Source organism: Scyliorhinus torazame, chromosome 9 (genome assembly GCF_047496885.1).
Source record: "Scyliorhinus torazame isolate Kashiwa2021f chromosome 9, sScyTor2.1, whole genome shotgun sequence".
Taxonomy (NCBI): domain Eukaryota; kingdom Metazoa; phylum Chordata; class Chondrichthyes; order Carcharhiniformes; family Scyliorhinidae; genus Scyliorhinus; species Scyliorhinus torazame.
The window spans coordinates 214245188-214261144 of NC_092715.1; the positions used below are offsets into that span (position 1 = coordinate 214245188).

At 52.1% G+C, this 15957-nt stretch overlaps 1 protein-coding gene across 3 annotated transcripts in view; it reads right to left on the minus strand.

Annotated features, from left to right (window-relative positions):
* The window catches only part of uba6 (ubiquitin like modifier activating enzyme 6), a 294389-nt gene that overhangs the window by 236695 nt on the left and 41737 nt on the right, over positions 1 to 15957 (minus strand). For all 3 annotated transcript variants that reach the window (XM_072517066.1, XM_072517065.1, XM_072517064.1), the window contains one exon: positions 15573 to 15667. In XM_072517066.1, the coding sequence (XP_072373167.1) occupies positions 15573 to 15667 (95 nt within the window). The remainder of the gene's footprint in view (positions 1 to 15572; positions 15668 to 15957) is intronic.

Consider the following 15957-nt stretch of genomic DNA (forward strand, 5'->3'; position numbering starts at 1 on the left):
AGTTTCTCAGGCGCTGCGTGGAGGAGCTTAAAAAGGAGGTGCTGGCGTCAATGCTGATGGCGATCGTGGGGCTGAAGGAGACCCAGAAGGCCCAGGAGGTAGAGCTCCGAGAGGTGAGGGACAAAACCACCGAGAACGAGGACGAGATCTTGGGCCTGGCGGTGAAGATGGAAGCGCACGAGGCGCTGCACAAGAGGTGGGCCGAAAGATTAGAGGACCTGGAGAACAGGTCGAGGAGGAAGAATCTCCGGATTCTGGGTCTCCCTGAAGGGGTGGAGGGGGCCGATGCCGGGCGTATGTGAGCACGATGCTCCATTCGCTGATGGGTGCGGAGGCCTCTCCGAGTCCCCTGGAGCTAGAAGGGGCTCACCGGGTCCTGGCGAGGAGACCCAAGGCCGGCGAGCCGCCGAGGGCGATAGTGGTGAGGTTCCATCGTTTTGCGGACAGAGATTGTGTCCTGAGATGGGCCAAGAAAGAGCGGAGCAGTAGATGGGAGAATGCGGTGATCCGAGTCTACCTGGACTGGAGCGCGGAGGTGGCAAAGAGGAGAGTTGGTTTCAATCGGGCCAAATCGGGCTGGATAGGAAGAGGGTGAGATTCGGAATGCTGCAGCCAGCGTGACTGTGGGTCACATTTCAGGATCGACACCACTATTTTGAAATGGCAGAAGAGGCTTGGACCTTTATCCAAAGGGAAAAATTGGACTCAAACTGAGGGTCTGTGGTTGTGGGGGAGATGTCGAATGTATACAGGGTTGTAAATATATGTAAAGAATGTTTCACGGGTGGGACGATGGATGGGGATGAGAGAAGAGATTTGATGGGGAGACTGTGGGGAATGTGGGTCGGGGCGGGGGTTCCCCGTCTGGGGGGGGTGGTTAGGAAGCCCCCCGATCTGGCTGATAACGTGGAATGTGAGGGGCCTAACTGGGCCGGTTAAGAAGGCCCGAGTGTTCGCGCACTTAAAGGGACTGAAAGCAGACGTGGTCATGCTTCAGGAGACACATCTGAAGGTGGCAGACCAGTTCAGGTTAAGAAAGGGATGGGTAGGACAGGTATCCCATTCAGGGATGGATACGAAGAATAGAGGGTGGTGGGGAAGCGGGTGTCGTTTGAGGCCAAGAACATAGTAGCGGACAATGGAGGTCAATACGTGATGGTGAGCGGTAGGTTGCAGGGGACGTGGGTGGTATTGGTAAATGTATACGTCCCGAACTGGGACGATGCTGGATTCATGAAGCATATGTTGGGGCACATTCCGGACCTGGAGGTAGGAAGCTTGATAATGGGTGGGGATTTTAACACGGTGTTGGACCCAGCACTGGATCGCTCCAGATCTAGGACCGGAAAGAGGCCGGCTGCGGCCAAGGTGCTTAGGGGGTTTATGGACCAGATGGGGGGAGTGGATCCGTGGAGATTTGCCAGGCCTCTGGCCAGAGAATTTTCTTTTTTCTCCCACGTGCACAAAGCCTACTCCCGGATAGATTTTTTTGTTCTGGGCAGGGCGCTGATCCTGAAAGTGGAGGGAACGGAGTATTCAGCCATAGCCATTTCAGACCACGCCCCACAGTGGGTGGAACTGGAGTTGGGAAAGGAGAGGGACCAACGCCCGTTGTGGCGGTTGGATGTGGGACTGCTGGCAGATGAGGAGGTGTGCGGGAGGTTGCGGGGGTGCATTGAAAGGTATTTGGAGGCCAACGACAACGGGGAGGTGCAGGTGGGGGTAGTATGGGAGGAGCTGAAGGCGGTGGTCAGGGGAGAGTTAATCTCCATCAGGGCTCATAGGGAGAAGAAAGAGGGCAGGGAAAGGGAGAGGTTAGTGGGGGAGATTTTAAGAGTGGACAGGAGATATGCAGAGGTCCCTGAAGAGGGACTACTCAGGGAGAGGCAAAATCTCCAGACGGAGTTCGACCTGTTGACCACAGGGAAGGCAGAGGCACAGTGGAGGAAAGTACAGGGGGCGACGTACGAGTATGGGGAAAAGGCGAGCCGGATGCTGGCACACCAGCTCCGTAAGAGGATGGCAGCGAGGGAGATAGGTGGAGTCAAGGATGAAAGGGGAACTACGGTGCGAAGTACGGTGAAAGTAAATGAGGCATTCAAGGCCTTCTATGTGGAGCTGTACAGATCCCAGCCCCCAGCGGGGGAAGAGGGGATGCGACGATTCTTGGACCAACTGAGGTTCCCGAGGGTGGAGGAGCAGGAGGTAGCTGGTTTGGGGGCGCCAATTGGGTTGGAGGAGCTGGTTAAAGGACTGGGGAGCATGCAGGCAGGGAAGGCCCCGGGACCGGATGGGTTCCCGGTTGAGTTCTATAGGAAGTACATAGACCTGTTAGCCCCGTTGCTGGTGAGGCCTTTCAATGAGGCAAGGGAGGGGGGCACCCTGCCCCCGACAATGTCTGAGGCGATGATCTCTTTGATCCTGAAGCGGGATAAGGACCCACTGCAATGTGGGTCGTACAGGCCGATCTCGCTCCTCAACGTGGATGCTAAGTTGCTGGCAAAAGTGCTGGCTACGAGGATCGAGGACTGTGTCCCGGGGGTGATTCACGAGGACCAGACGGGATTTGTAACGGGCAGGCAGCTAAACACCAATGTGCAGAGGCTCCTAAACGTGATAATGATGCCATTGGTGGAGGGAGAGGCGGAGATAGTGGCAGCTATGGACGCGGAGAAGGCCTTTGACCGAGTAGAGTGGGAGTATCTCTGGGAAGTGTTGCGGAGGTTTGGGTTCGGGGAAGGGTTTATTAGCTGGGTTAAGCTCCTATATAGAGCTCCGGTGGCGAGTGCAGTTACGAATCGGCGGAGGTCGGAGTATTTTCGGCTGTATCGAGGGACGAGGCAGGGGTGCCCCCTGTCCCCCCTGTTATTTGCATTAGCAATTGAACCTTTGGCCATGGCATTAAGGGAGTCCAGGAAATGGAAGGGGGTGGTTCGAGGGGGAGAGGAGCATCGAGTGTCGCTGTATGCAGACGACCTGTTGCTGTATGTGGCGGATCCAGTGGAGGGGATGGTGGAGGTCATGCAGATTCTAAGGAAGTTTGGGGACTTTTCGGGCTATAAGCTCAATGTAGGGAAAAGTGAGCTCTTCGTGGTGCATCCAGGGGACCAGGGAAGAGGGATAAACGATCTATCGTTGAGGAGGGCGGAAAGGAGCTTTCGGTACTTGGGGATCCAAATAGCTAGGAGTTGGGGGGCCCTGCATAAACATAATTTGACGTGGCTGGTGGAGCAGATGGAGGAGGACTTCAAACGATGGGACATGTTGCCGCTCTCGCTAGCGGGCAGAGTGCAGTCGATTAAAATGGTGGTCCTCCCGAGGTTTCTTTTTGTGTTCCAGTGCCTTCCAATTGTGATCACCAAGGCCTTTTTTAAGAGGGTAGGCAGGTGCATTCTGGGTTTTGTGTGGGCGAATAAGACCCCGAGGGTAAGGAGGGGATTTCTGGAGCGTAGTAGAGATAGAGGAGGGCTGGCGCTGCCACTACTGGGTGGCTACTACTGGGCAGCCGATGTGGCGATGATCCGTAAGTGGGTGATGGGGGGAGAGGGGGCGGCATGGAAGAGGTTGGAGATGGCGTCCTGCAAAGGAACGAGCCTGGGGGCGCTGGTGACGGCACCGCTGCCGCTCTCGCCGACAAGGTACACCACGAGTCCGGTGGTGGCGGCAACGCTAAAGATCTGGGGCCAGTGGAGACGACACAGGGGTGCGATGGGAGCCTCGGTGTGGTCCACGATGAGGGGTAACCATCGGTTTGTCCCAGGAAGGATGGGCGGGGGGGTTTCAGAGCTGGCATCGGGCAGGGATTAGAAGAATGGGGGACCTGTTCATTGATGGGACGTTTGCAAGCCTAGGGGCGCTGGAGGATAAGTTTGGGCTACCCCCGGGAAACGCTTTCAGGTACATGCAAGTGAGGGCGTTTGTGAGGCGACAGGTGAGGGAATTCCCGTTGCTCCCGGCACAGGGGATTCAAGACAGGGTGATTTTGGGTGTATGGGTCGGAGAGGGCAAGGTGTCGCCGATATACCAGGAGATGAAAGAGGGGGAGGCTTTGGTAGAGGAGCTGAAGGGTAAATGGGAGGAGTTGGGGGAGGAGATTGAAGAGGGTCTGTGGGCTGATGCCCTAAGTAGGGTTAATTCCTCTTCCTCGTGTGCCAGGCTTAGCCTGATACAGTTTAAGGTGATTCACAGAGCGCATATGACAGGGGCGAGGCTGAGTAGGTTCTTTGGGGTGGAGGACAGATGTGGGAGGTGCTAAGGAAGCCCGGCGAACCACGCCCATATGTTCTGGTTGTGCCCGGCACTGGATGGGTTCTGGAGGGGTGTTGCGAGAACTATATCTAAGGTGGTGAAAGTCCAGGTCAAGCCAAGTTGGGGGCTAGCACTATTTGGAGTGGCGGACGAGCCGGGAGTGCAGGAGGCGAAAGAGGCCGGCATTCTGGCCTTTGCGTCCCTGGTAGCCCGGCGGAGGATCTTGTTAAAGTGGAAAGATGCGAAGTCCCCCAGTGTGGAAGCCTGGATAAATGACATGGCAGGGTTTATCAAGTTGGAGAGGATAAAGTTTGCTTTGAGAGGGTCTGCGCAGGGGTTCTACAGGCGGTGGCAACCGTTCCTAGACTATCTCGCGGAGCGTTAGATTAAGTTCGGTCAGCAGCAGCAACCCGGGGGGGGGGGGGGGGAAGAAGGGTGGACGGGGAAGGGGGGTTTTCCTAGGGGCACTTGAGCAAGAAAATACATAAACGTTTGGAAAGTCGATATGTGCGGGAGGAATCCAATGTACAAAGTTCTGTACTATGTTGAATTGATATGTTTATGTCTTGCTATGCAACTTTTCTTTTCTTTTTGCTAACCGGGGGGGGGGGGGGGTTTGTATGGTTGAAAGTGTTGTTGAAATATTCTTTTTTTTTTTTATAAATGTTCTATTGAAAATTTTTTCCCAAACAACAACTTTTCCCCTCTTACAAAGCAAACGCAACAATAACAATACAGAAATTTTAAACAATACACAAGTAACAAAACCCCTTTATCTTTGACCTAAACTAAACCCCCCCCTGGGTTGCTGCTGCTGGTCATCTGTCTTCCCTCTAACGTTCCCCTAGGTAGTCGAGAAATGGCTGCCACCGCCTGGTGAACCCTTGAGCCGATCCTCTCAGGGCAAACTTTATCTGCTCCAGTTTAATGAACCCCGCCATATCATTTACCCAGGCCTCCAGTCCGGGGGGTTTCGCCTCCTTCCACATGAGTAGGATCCTGCGCCGGGCTACTAGGGACGCAAAGGTCACAACGTCGGCCTCTTTCGCCTCCTGCACTCCCGGCTCTTCCGAAACTCCAAATAGAGCTAACCCCCAGCCTGGTTTGACCCGGGCCTTCACCACCCGCGAAATCACTCCCGTCACTCCCTTCCAATACCCTTCCAGTGCCGGGCATGCCCAAAACATATGTGCGTGGTTTGCCGGGCTCCCGCCACACCTCCCACATTTGTCCTCCACTCCAAAGAACCTGCTCAATCTTGCTCCCGTTATGTGTGCTCTATGTAGCACCTTAAATTGAATCAGGCTAAGCCTGGCGCATGAGGAAGAGGAATTTACCCTGCTTAGGGCATCAGCCCACATACCCTCCTCTATCTCCTCCCCTAGTTCTTCTTCCCACTTTCCTTTTAGTTCGCCCACCGACTCCTCCCCCTCTTCCCTCATCTCTCGGTAAATCTCTGACACCTTGCCCTCTCCGACCCACACCCCTGAAAGCACCCTGTCCTGTATCCCCTGTGTCGGGAGCAACGGAAATTCCCTCACCTGTTGTCTAGTAAATGCCCTCACCTGCATATATCTCAAGAAATTTCCCCGGGGCAACTTATACTTTTCCTCCAATGCTCCCAAGCTCGCAAAAGTCCCATCTATAAATAAATCTCCCACCCTCCTAATTCCCAACTGGAACCAGCTCTGAAATCCTCCATCCATTCTTCCTGGGGCGAACCTATGGTTGTTCCTGATTGGGGACCCCACCAGGGCTCCCCGCACCTCTCTCTGTCGCCTCCACTGTCCCCAGATATTCAATGTTGCCGCCACCACCGGGTTCGTGGTAAACTTTTTAGGTGAGAGCGGTAGCGGCGCCGTCACCAGCGCCTCTAGACTCGTCCCTTTACAGGACTTTCTCTCCAGTCTTTCCCACGCCGCTCCCTCACCCTCCATCATCCATTTACGTATCATTGCCACATTGGCGGCCCAATAATAATCTCCCAAGTTCGGTAGTGCCAATCCTCCTCTGTCCCTACTACGCTGAAGGAACCCCCTCCTTACTCTCGGAACTTTCCCTGCCCACACGAAGCTCGTGATGCTCCTGTCTATTTTATTAAAAAAGATCTTAGTGATTAGTATAGGGAGACATTGAAATACAAATAAGAACCTCGGGAGGACCATCATCTTAATTGCCTGCACCCTGCCCGCCAGCGATAGAGGCTGCATGTCCCACCTCTTGAAGTCCTCCTCCATTTGTTCTACCAACCGTGTCAGATTAAGTCTGTGCAAGGTTCCCCAGCTCCTAGCGATCTGAATCCCCAGGTATCGGAAGTTTCTTTCCACTTTCCTTAGAGGCAAGCCTTCTATCTCTCTACTCTGGTCCCCTGGATGTATCACAAATAATTCACTCTTCCCCATGTTTAGCCTATACCCTGAGAAATCCCCGAACCCCCTCAAAATTCGCATAACCTCTATCATTCCCCCCGCTGGGTCCGACACGTATAACAATAGGTCATCCGCATATAACGAGACTCGGTGTTCTTCTCCCCCTCTAATCACCCCTCTCCATTTCCTGGAGTCTCTCAACGCCATGGCCAGAGGTTCAATTGCCAACGCGAACAACAATGGAGACAGCGGGCATCCCTGTCTTGTTCCCCTATATAGTCGGAAATACTCCGATCTATGTCGACCTGTAACTACGCTTGCCGTTGGAGCCCCATAAAGAAGTCTAACCCAGCTAATAAACCCGTTCCCAAACCCAAACCTCCTTAACACTTCCCATAAATACTCCCACTCCACCCTATCAAATGCCTTCTCTGCGTCCATTGCCGCCACTATCTCTGCCTCCCCCTCCACTGGGGGCATCATTATCACCCCTAATAGTCGTCGCACGTTAACATTCAGTTGTCTCCCTTTTACGAACCCTGTCTGGTCTTCGTGCACCACCCCCGGGACACAGTCCTCTATCCTCGATGCCAGTACCTTTGCCAACAATTTGGCGTCCACGTTCAACAATGAAATGGGTCTATAGGACCCGCACTGCAACGGATCTTTATCCCTCTTCAAAATTAACGATATCGTCGCCTCCGACATCGTCGGGGGTAGAGTCCCACCTTTCCTGGCCTCATTGAACGTCCTCACCATCAACGGGGCCAACAAGTCCACATATTTTCTGTAATACTCCACCGGGAACCCGTCTGGTCCTGGGGCCTTCCCTGCTTGCATGCTTCCCAGTCCCTTAATAACCTCGTCCACCCCAATCGGTGCCCCCAGGCCTACCACCCCCCGCTCCTCCACTTTCGGGAACCTCAATTGGTCCAGGAACTGCCGCATCCCCTCCTCTCCCTCTGGGGGTTGAGACCTATACAGTTCCTCATAGAAGGTCTTGAACACCTCATTTATCTTTCCTGCCCTTCGCACCGTGTCTCCCCTTTCGTCTCTAATTCCTCCTATCTCCCTCGCTGCTGCCCTCTTTCGCAATTGATGAGCCAACAGGCGACTCGCCTTTTCCCCATATTCATACCTCCTCCCCTGTGCCTTCCTCCACAGTACCTCCGCCTTTCTGGTGGTCAGAAGGTCAAATTCCGTCTGGAGTCGTCTCCTCTCCCTGTACAATTCCTCCTCCGGGGTCTCTGCAAATTCCCTATCCACCCTTAAAATCTCCCCCAGTAATCTTTCCCTTTCCTTGGCCTCTGTTTTCCTTTTGTGGGCCCCAATGGAGATCAGCTCTCCTCTGACCACCGCTTTTAGTGCTTCCCATACCACTCCCACAGGGACCTCGCCGTCGTCATTGACCTCCAGATATCTCTCAATACACCCCCGCACTCTTGCACACACTCCCTCATCCGCCATCAGTCCCACATCTAATCGCCAGAGTGTTCTCTGCTCCCTTTCCTCTCCTAATTCCAGGTCCACCCAATGTGGGGCATGATCCGAAACCGCTATGGCTGAGTACTCAGCTTCTTCCATCCTAGAGATCAACGACCTTCCCAAAACAAAAAAATCTATCCGGGAGTACACTTTATGGACATGGGAGAAGAAGGAAAACTCCCTCGCCCTAGGTCTAAGAAATCGCCATGGATCCACTCCCCCCATTTGGTCCATAAACCCCTTAAGTACCTTGGCCGCTGCCGGCCTTCTTCCGGTCCTTGAGCTGGATCTATCTAGCCCCGGGTCCAGCACCATATTAAAGTCCCCTCCTAAAATCAAGTTTCCTACCTCCAGGTCCGGTATACGCCCCAGCATCCGTCTCATAAATCCCGCATCGTCCCAGTTTGGGGCATACACGTTAACCAACACGACCTCCATTCCCTCCAGCCTGCCACTCACCATTACATATCTACCTCCGCTATCTGCTACGATGTTCTTTGCTTCAAATGCGACCTGTTTCCCCACCAAAATGGCCACCCCTCTATTCTTTGCGTCCAGTCCTGAGTGGAACACCTGTCCCACCCATCCTTTCCTTAGCCTAACTTGGTCCGCCACCTTTAGGTGCGTCTCTTGGAGCATAACCACGTCTGCCCTTAGTCCTTTCAAATGCGCGAGCACTCTGGCCCTTTTTATCGGTCCGTTCAGGCCTCTCACGTTCCACGTGATCAGCCTCACTAGGGGGCTACCTGCCCCCCTCCCGTGTCGACTAGCCATTACCTTCTCTAGGCCAGTCCCATATCCCGCCTCCGCGCTCCCGCTCGCTCCCCAGCGTCGCACACCATCCCTGCCCACCCACTCTTTAGCCATTTCCTTTTGGATTTCCGCAGCAGCAACCCAGTTGTTCCCCCCCCCTCCCCCTCCATCCCCCCCTCCCCGCTAGATCTCTTTCTAGCATGATTGCTCCCCCCATATTACTTCCGTAAGTCAGCTGACTTCAACTGACCCCGGCTACTCCTGCTCACTCCTCGACCCCCCCCATGTGGGGAACTCCCATCCGCCTTGCGCCTGTCTTCCCGCCTTATTCTTTATGGTGCGGGAACATCCCTTTACCTGACCCGCCTCTTATGGCGCAGCTCCCTTTCCCCTCCCCCTCCCCTTCCCCATTCTCCAACTATGTCCCGTCTTTCCCCCCTCACCGGCGCCCACATTTCCCCAATGTCTCCCCCCTTCCCTGTTTACTTCTCAATTAACTTCCACCGTAACATTAACAATAACATTTCCTGCAGCATCAGTCCCTCAGTTCCGATCCAATTTCTCTTCTTTGATGAAGGTCCATGCTTCCTCCGCCGTCTCGAAATAATGGTGTCTCTCCTGATACGTGACCCATAGTCTTGCCGGCTGCAGCATCCCGAACTTCACCTTCCTTTTATGCAACACCTCTTTGGCTCGGTTGAAGCTCGCCCTCCTTCTCGCCACCTCCGCACTCCAATCCTGGTATACCCGTACCACTGCATTCTCCCATCTGCTACTCTGCACCTTTTTAGCCCATCTCAGGACCTCTTCTCTATCCTTAAGGCGGTAAAATCGCACGATTATCGCCCTGGGTGGTTCTCCCGCTTTTGGTCTTCTCGCCGGAATCCGATTTGCCCACTCCACCTCCAAGGGGCCCGTAGGGGCCTCAGCACCCATCAGTGAGCTCAGCATCGTACTTGCGTACGCTCCACAGTCCACTCCTTCCACACCCTCAGGGAGACCCAGTATCCGAAGGTTCTTCCTTCGCGCTCCATTTTCTAGGGCTTCGATCCTTTCAGTACACTTTTTATGAAGTGCCTCGTGCGTCTGTGTCTTAACCGCCAGGCCCAGGATCTCGTCCTCAATATCTGTCACCTTCTGCTCCACCACACGGAGCTCTGTCTCCTGGGTCTTTAATGTCTCCTTGAGCCCCTCAATTGCTTGTAGCAACGGGGTCAGCACCTCCCTCTTCAGCAGCTCCACGCACCGTCTCACAATTTCATGCTCAGGCCCCCATGTCGCCTGCGCTTTCTCCGCCGCCATCTTGTACTTCTCTGTTTCTGACCCTTTGGTCGACGATTCCTCGCGCTGCAGCCGCCGCCGCCGGTTTTTTCCTCCTTCGTTTGGGGGGGACTCCCTTCTCACACGCCCCACACCGGGTTGCGTCGTCGAAAAATTCCCCGTTGGGGCTCTTAAAAAAGCCCGAAGGTCCGTCGGAGCTGGAGCCGCCGAAGCGTGCGGCTAGCTAGGCATCACCGCAACCGGAAGTCCCTTCAGTGGCCTTGATGAGGTCTTTTCACAGTTGTTCCCTCTGCTGCTAGAATTCACTTTTGATACAGGCCCTCAGGTCAGCTTGCAGCTTTAAGCTTGCCCTTCCCCCGCCTGCATGCTGGAAGAGGCCCTGTTTATCCTGCAGTTGCAGCCAAATCTTTTACTGTTTCTGCGTGTGTCTGGCAACCAAGAGACATACCCTTCCTGGGGGACACTGTCGGGGGAATATTGCAGCCTTCTTCCCACACCGGGAAATGTCAAACAAATGCCGTGGGGGCCCTGTAAAAGAGCCCAAAAGTCCGTTCCAAGCAGGAGCTGCCGAATATGCGACCTAGCTCTGCATAGCCGCACCCGGAAGTCGTTGAAATATTCTTAATAAACATTTTTTTTCAAGGACTATATAAAACACTAGCTAGGCCATAGCCAGTGAACGGCATGCAGGTCTGGTCACCATATTACAGAAGGATGTGATCAGAGATAATGCCTGGAGGCGATTTACAAGGGTGTGGCAGGACTAGAAAATATTGAATAAGGAAAGACTGCATGTGCTGGGGTTGTTTTCCTTGGAACAGAGGAAGTCGAGGGAACAATTAATTGAGATTTATAAAGCTATGAGGAGCCAAGATAAGAGTGGATAGGAAGGACTGATTTCCTTCAGAGAAGTCAGAAAACAGGAGGCAGCTTGGAGGTTTCTGCACCCGAGGGGTCGGGAATACTCGTTTTTCTCAGCGATCCATAAGGTGTACTCGTGGATCGTCTTTTTCATGGTGGGGAAGGCGCTCCAGGCTGGGGTTAAAGGGTCGGAGTACTCGGCAATTGCAATATTGGATCATGCTCCGCATTGTCTGGATATCGTATTGGAGAAGGAGATGGTACTGAGACCAGGGTGGAAGTTAGATGTGGGACTGTTGGGGGGCCGACGGTTCTGTGACAAGATTGAAAAGTAATCGAGGAATATCTAGGTTTTAATTGCACGGGTGAGGTGTCAAAGGCGGTTGTCTGGGAGGCTTTTTGGCGGTGGTGAGGGGTTAGTGATCTTGTTCAAGGCTAGCCTAGACAAAGAGGAGAGGTTGGAATGTCAGAGGGTAATAAATGAGATGCTGGAGGTAGACAGGAGGTATGCAGAAGATAGGGACCCAGCGAAGTTGGAAAAGAGGAAGGAACTCCAGGTGAGCTTTGACCAACTATCTATCAGGAAGGAAACACGCCAATTAACGAGCAAGGGGGGCAGTTTACGAGCATGGAGAGACGGTATGTTGGCCGGTCAGCTCCGGAGGGAGACTGCGGCAAGGGAAGTTGTCCAGGTGCAGGACAGGGCGGGCAAGTTGGTGGTAGCTCCAGATCAGACTAACAAGGTCTTTAAGGAATTCTATGAGAGATTGCACAGGTCAGAGCAACCTGGGGGAGGCCGGGAGATGCAGCAATTTCTAGATGGGCTGGATTACCCGCGGTTAGGGGAGGGGGGCAGGGCTACAATAGAGGGGGGGCGATAGCCGGAGATAAAAGATGCGATTGGGAGGATGCAGTCGGGCAAGGTGACCGGGCCGGATGGGTTTCCGGTGGAATATTATTTAAAAACTCAAAAATCAGCTTGTACCGCTGATGGTGAGGATTTCCAATGTCCCTCCTGCTGTTTGCACTCGTGATTGAGCCATTGGCCATAGCGTTAAGAAGTTTGGGGGTATGGAAAGAGTTAGTTCGGGAGGGATAGAGCATACAGTGTCCTTATATGCCGATGACTTATTATGATACGTGTCAGAACCGAGTGTGTCAATAGGGGGAATACTGGAGCTGCTTCGGGTGTTTGGGTCCCTTTCGGGGTACAAATTAAATCTGGACAAGAGTGAATATTTTGTGGTGTCTCGGCCAGGGGTAGGGGCAGGGATGGGAGGGTTGCCATTCCGTAAGGCAGGGACTCACTTTAGGTACCTAGGGGTGCAGGTACAACATTTCTAGTTTGGTGGGGAGGGTGAAAGCTGAACTGGCAAGGTGGGATGGTCTCCCTCTGTCACTGGCGGGTCGGGTACAGGCGGTTAAAATGAATGTGCTGTCGCGATTCCCGTTTATTTTCCAATGCCTGCCGATTTTCCTGCCAAAGGCATTTTTTAGAGAGATTGATGGGATGATTACCTCACTCATATGGGGATGGGAGGTGGCCAGAATTAAAAAGGTGCTACTACAGAGAGGAAGGCAGGCAGGGGGGTGGTTTGGGTCTTCCGAACCTGATGTATTATTACTGGGCGGCGAATGTGGAGAAGTTACGGAGCTGGGTCAGAGGGGTTGACTCCCAATGGGTCAGAATGGAGGAGAGTTTGTGTAGGGGGTCAGGATTGAAGGTGCTAGCAACAGCGCCGCTCCCAACCGCCCCGGGGAGATACTCAGGGAGTCTGGTAGTAATAGCTTTGTTGAGAATTTGGAGACAGTTTCACCAGCACTTCGGGTTGGGGGTATGGTCAAGCGAAATGCCGATTTGGGGGAAACCACAGGTTTGAGCCAGGGAAGTGGGATGGAAATTTTCAGAGGTGGGAGAAGAAAGGAATTAGAACACTAAAAGATTTGTTTCTTGGGGGTGGTTTGTGGGATTGAAGGAGCTGGGAGCGAAGTATGGGCTGGAGCAGGGGGAAATATTTAGATACATGCAGGTTCGAGACTTTGCCAGAAAGGAGATACAGAGCTTCTCAGTAGAGCCGGCTTCCACGTTGCTGGAGGAGGTGCTGATGACAGGGGGACTGGAGAAGGGGGTAGTATCGGCGGATAACAGATCTATTTTGGAGGCGAAGGCGCTGCTGGAAGGGATCAAGGTGGACGTAGGGAAGTTGTTTCCATTAGCAGGGGAGACTAGGACCCGGGGACACAGCCTTAGAATAAAAGGGAGTCACTTTAGAACAGAGATGAGGAGAAATTTCTTCAGCCAGAGTGGTGGGTCTGTGGAATTCATTGCCACAGAGGACGGTGGAGGCCGGGACGTTGAGTGTCTTTAAGACAGAAGTTGATAAATTCTTGATTTCTCGAGGAATTAAGGACAATGGAGAGAGAGCGGGTAAATGGAGTTGAAATCAGCCATGATTAAATGGTGGAGTGGACCCGATGGGCCGAATGGCCTTACTTCCGCTCCTATGTCTTATGGTCGAAGGCAAAGTGGGAGGAAGAGTTGGGAGAGGATATGGAGGAGGGGTTCTGGTGTGAGGTGCTCCGGAGGGTGATCACATCCACCTCGTGTGTTTCACCAACAGTTTATTGTTGGTGAAAGTGGGAGAGCAGGGAGAGGGGTGGCAAGAGATAGCTGATTGTGAGGTTGGAGCTGATACACCTGAAGGTGGTGTATTGAGCATACCTTTCAAGGGCGAGAATGAGCCGGCTCTTTGAGGGGGTAGAAGATGTGTAAACGTTGCGAGGGGGGCCCCGCAAACCATGTTCATATGTTTTGGTCCTGTCCAAAGCTAGAGGATTACTGGAAGGAGGTGTTTAGGGTAATCTCTAAAGTGGTGCACGTGAAACTGGAACTGGGCCCTCGGGAGGCCAAAGTCGGGGTGTCAGACCAGCCAGGGTTGGAAACAGGTGCGGAGGCAGATATTATAGCCTTCATCTCGTTGGTCGCCCGAAGGCGGATCCTGTTAGGATGGAGATCAACCTCTTCACCCTGTGCCGTGGCGTGGCGGAGGGACATGCTGGAATTCTTGACGCTTGAGAAGGTCAAATTTGAACTGAGGGGAAGGATGGAGGGGTTTTACAATTCATGGGCGTTATTCATTCTGCACTTTCAAGAATTGGATTACATCGAACATTTGGGGGGGGGGGGGGGGGGGCGTTGGGAGTTGGGGTCTGCATAGGAGAACAGGAGACATAGATTTAAAGTAATTGGCGGAGGATTAGATGGAGGTTGTTAATTGCTTTCACCCTAACATTTGTGGAGGTCCATAACTCGCTGCCTGAAAAGGCGGTAGAAGCAGAAACACTGATCACATTTAAAATGCACTAGGATATGCATCTGAAGAGTCATAACCTACATGGTTATGGACTTGGTTATGGACTAAATGAGGCTGGATAGTTCACCTTCTCTCAACACAGACACAATGTGTCTAATGGCCCGCTGGCCATACATTTCTTTGATTTGGGGGCAAGAAGCCAGAGAAGGATACAGGCTTAGGGCTAAAACAGAAGAACTCTTACGGTGGAAGGGAAATGCGTCAGTGGCAGCTGAATAACTGGCCTCGATATTCATATATGCCATCAGCATATTGTTGGTGAAAGTGGGAGAGCAGGGACAGGGGTGCCAAGAGATAGTTGATTGTGAAGAAAGTAGCAGATTATATGTTTGTATTCCAGGATGATCCTGGAGTGGTGAGCCATCTTGGCATAATAGCAGGATTTGGTCACCTTTGGTTTGGTCCAGATCTGGCAATGAATGGGGTAAGCAGATATGCACTAGATACATTGAAGTCTGCACCCTTGGAACTTGAAGAAGCAAAGATGTGGATCATGGCAGACAATAACCAGGGATTTAATGGGGATAAAGTCAGCAGGCTGATGAGTAAACGAATGATGGCTACAAAAGTATCATGGTGAAAAAGGTGAAAAGGCACCAACTGATGGTATGATAGGGAGCTGTCAAGTGTTAGTAAATGCAGTAACATCAGGATTTTCTGTTAGTCACGCATTTTGGTGCCAAAGTTGACTACTCAGATTTGACCATTGAAAAGGCTTATGTAGAAAGTTTCAATGAAGTCTGTTATTTCTACAAGATGTTTAATAATAAGAACATAAGAAATTGGAGTATTGGGCCATTCAGCCTGCTCTGCCATTCAGTGAGCACTTGGCTAATCTACTTCAAAGACATTTTCCTGCACTATCCCCATATCCCTTGATATTTTTAAAATATGTAGAAATCTATCGATCACAGTTTTGAACATATTAATGACTGAATCTCCACAGACATCTGGGACAGAGAATGCCAAAGATTGCTCCTCATCGCAGTCCTTTGTGGCCTGCCCTTTATTTTGAGACTGTGATAATGTAGTGGATTGCCCATGCATTGTACATGGACAGTCAAGGCAAACGTCAGTTTTCAGATGAAATGATCTTAAAAGGCAGAAGCTAATTGCTCTAGGGCATGCTGATAACTCCACCACCATTTTAAAATCAAATGTGCCATCTTTCTTTTTGCAATACATTAAAAACTTAGCTTACCAATTTCAATGCCTAATCCACCAATTCCACTTAGGAAAACATGAGACTCAGCCATCCGATACATTGCATTGTCTCCGAGAACATAGCGCTGCCGGCTGCAATGAAAGGGGGTAAAATGGTAACAGCTGGTAAGTAGGATATTGATGTAGTATCTCTTTATGTAAACATTTTGCTCTCACCCAGCATCTAATCAATAACGTTAGCCAAAAAGAGTACAATAAGAATATCATAAAAATTGGCACGTATTGTCAAAACTTGGATAGATAGCCATAAGCTGAAGACTCTAGTTACTTATAAATCTTTTGTTTGTGGAAAACATGTTATACACCATGCACCTCAAACAGCAAAGCCCTCTTTCAGCCTTACCCTGGAAATGAGCACAGGT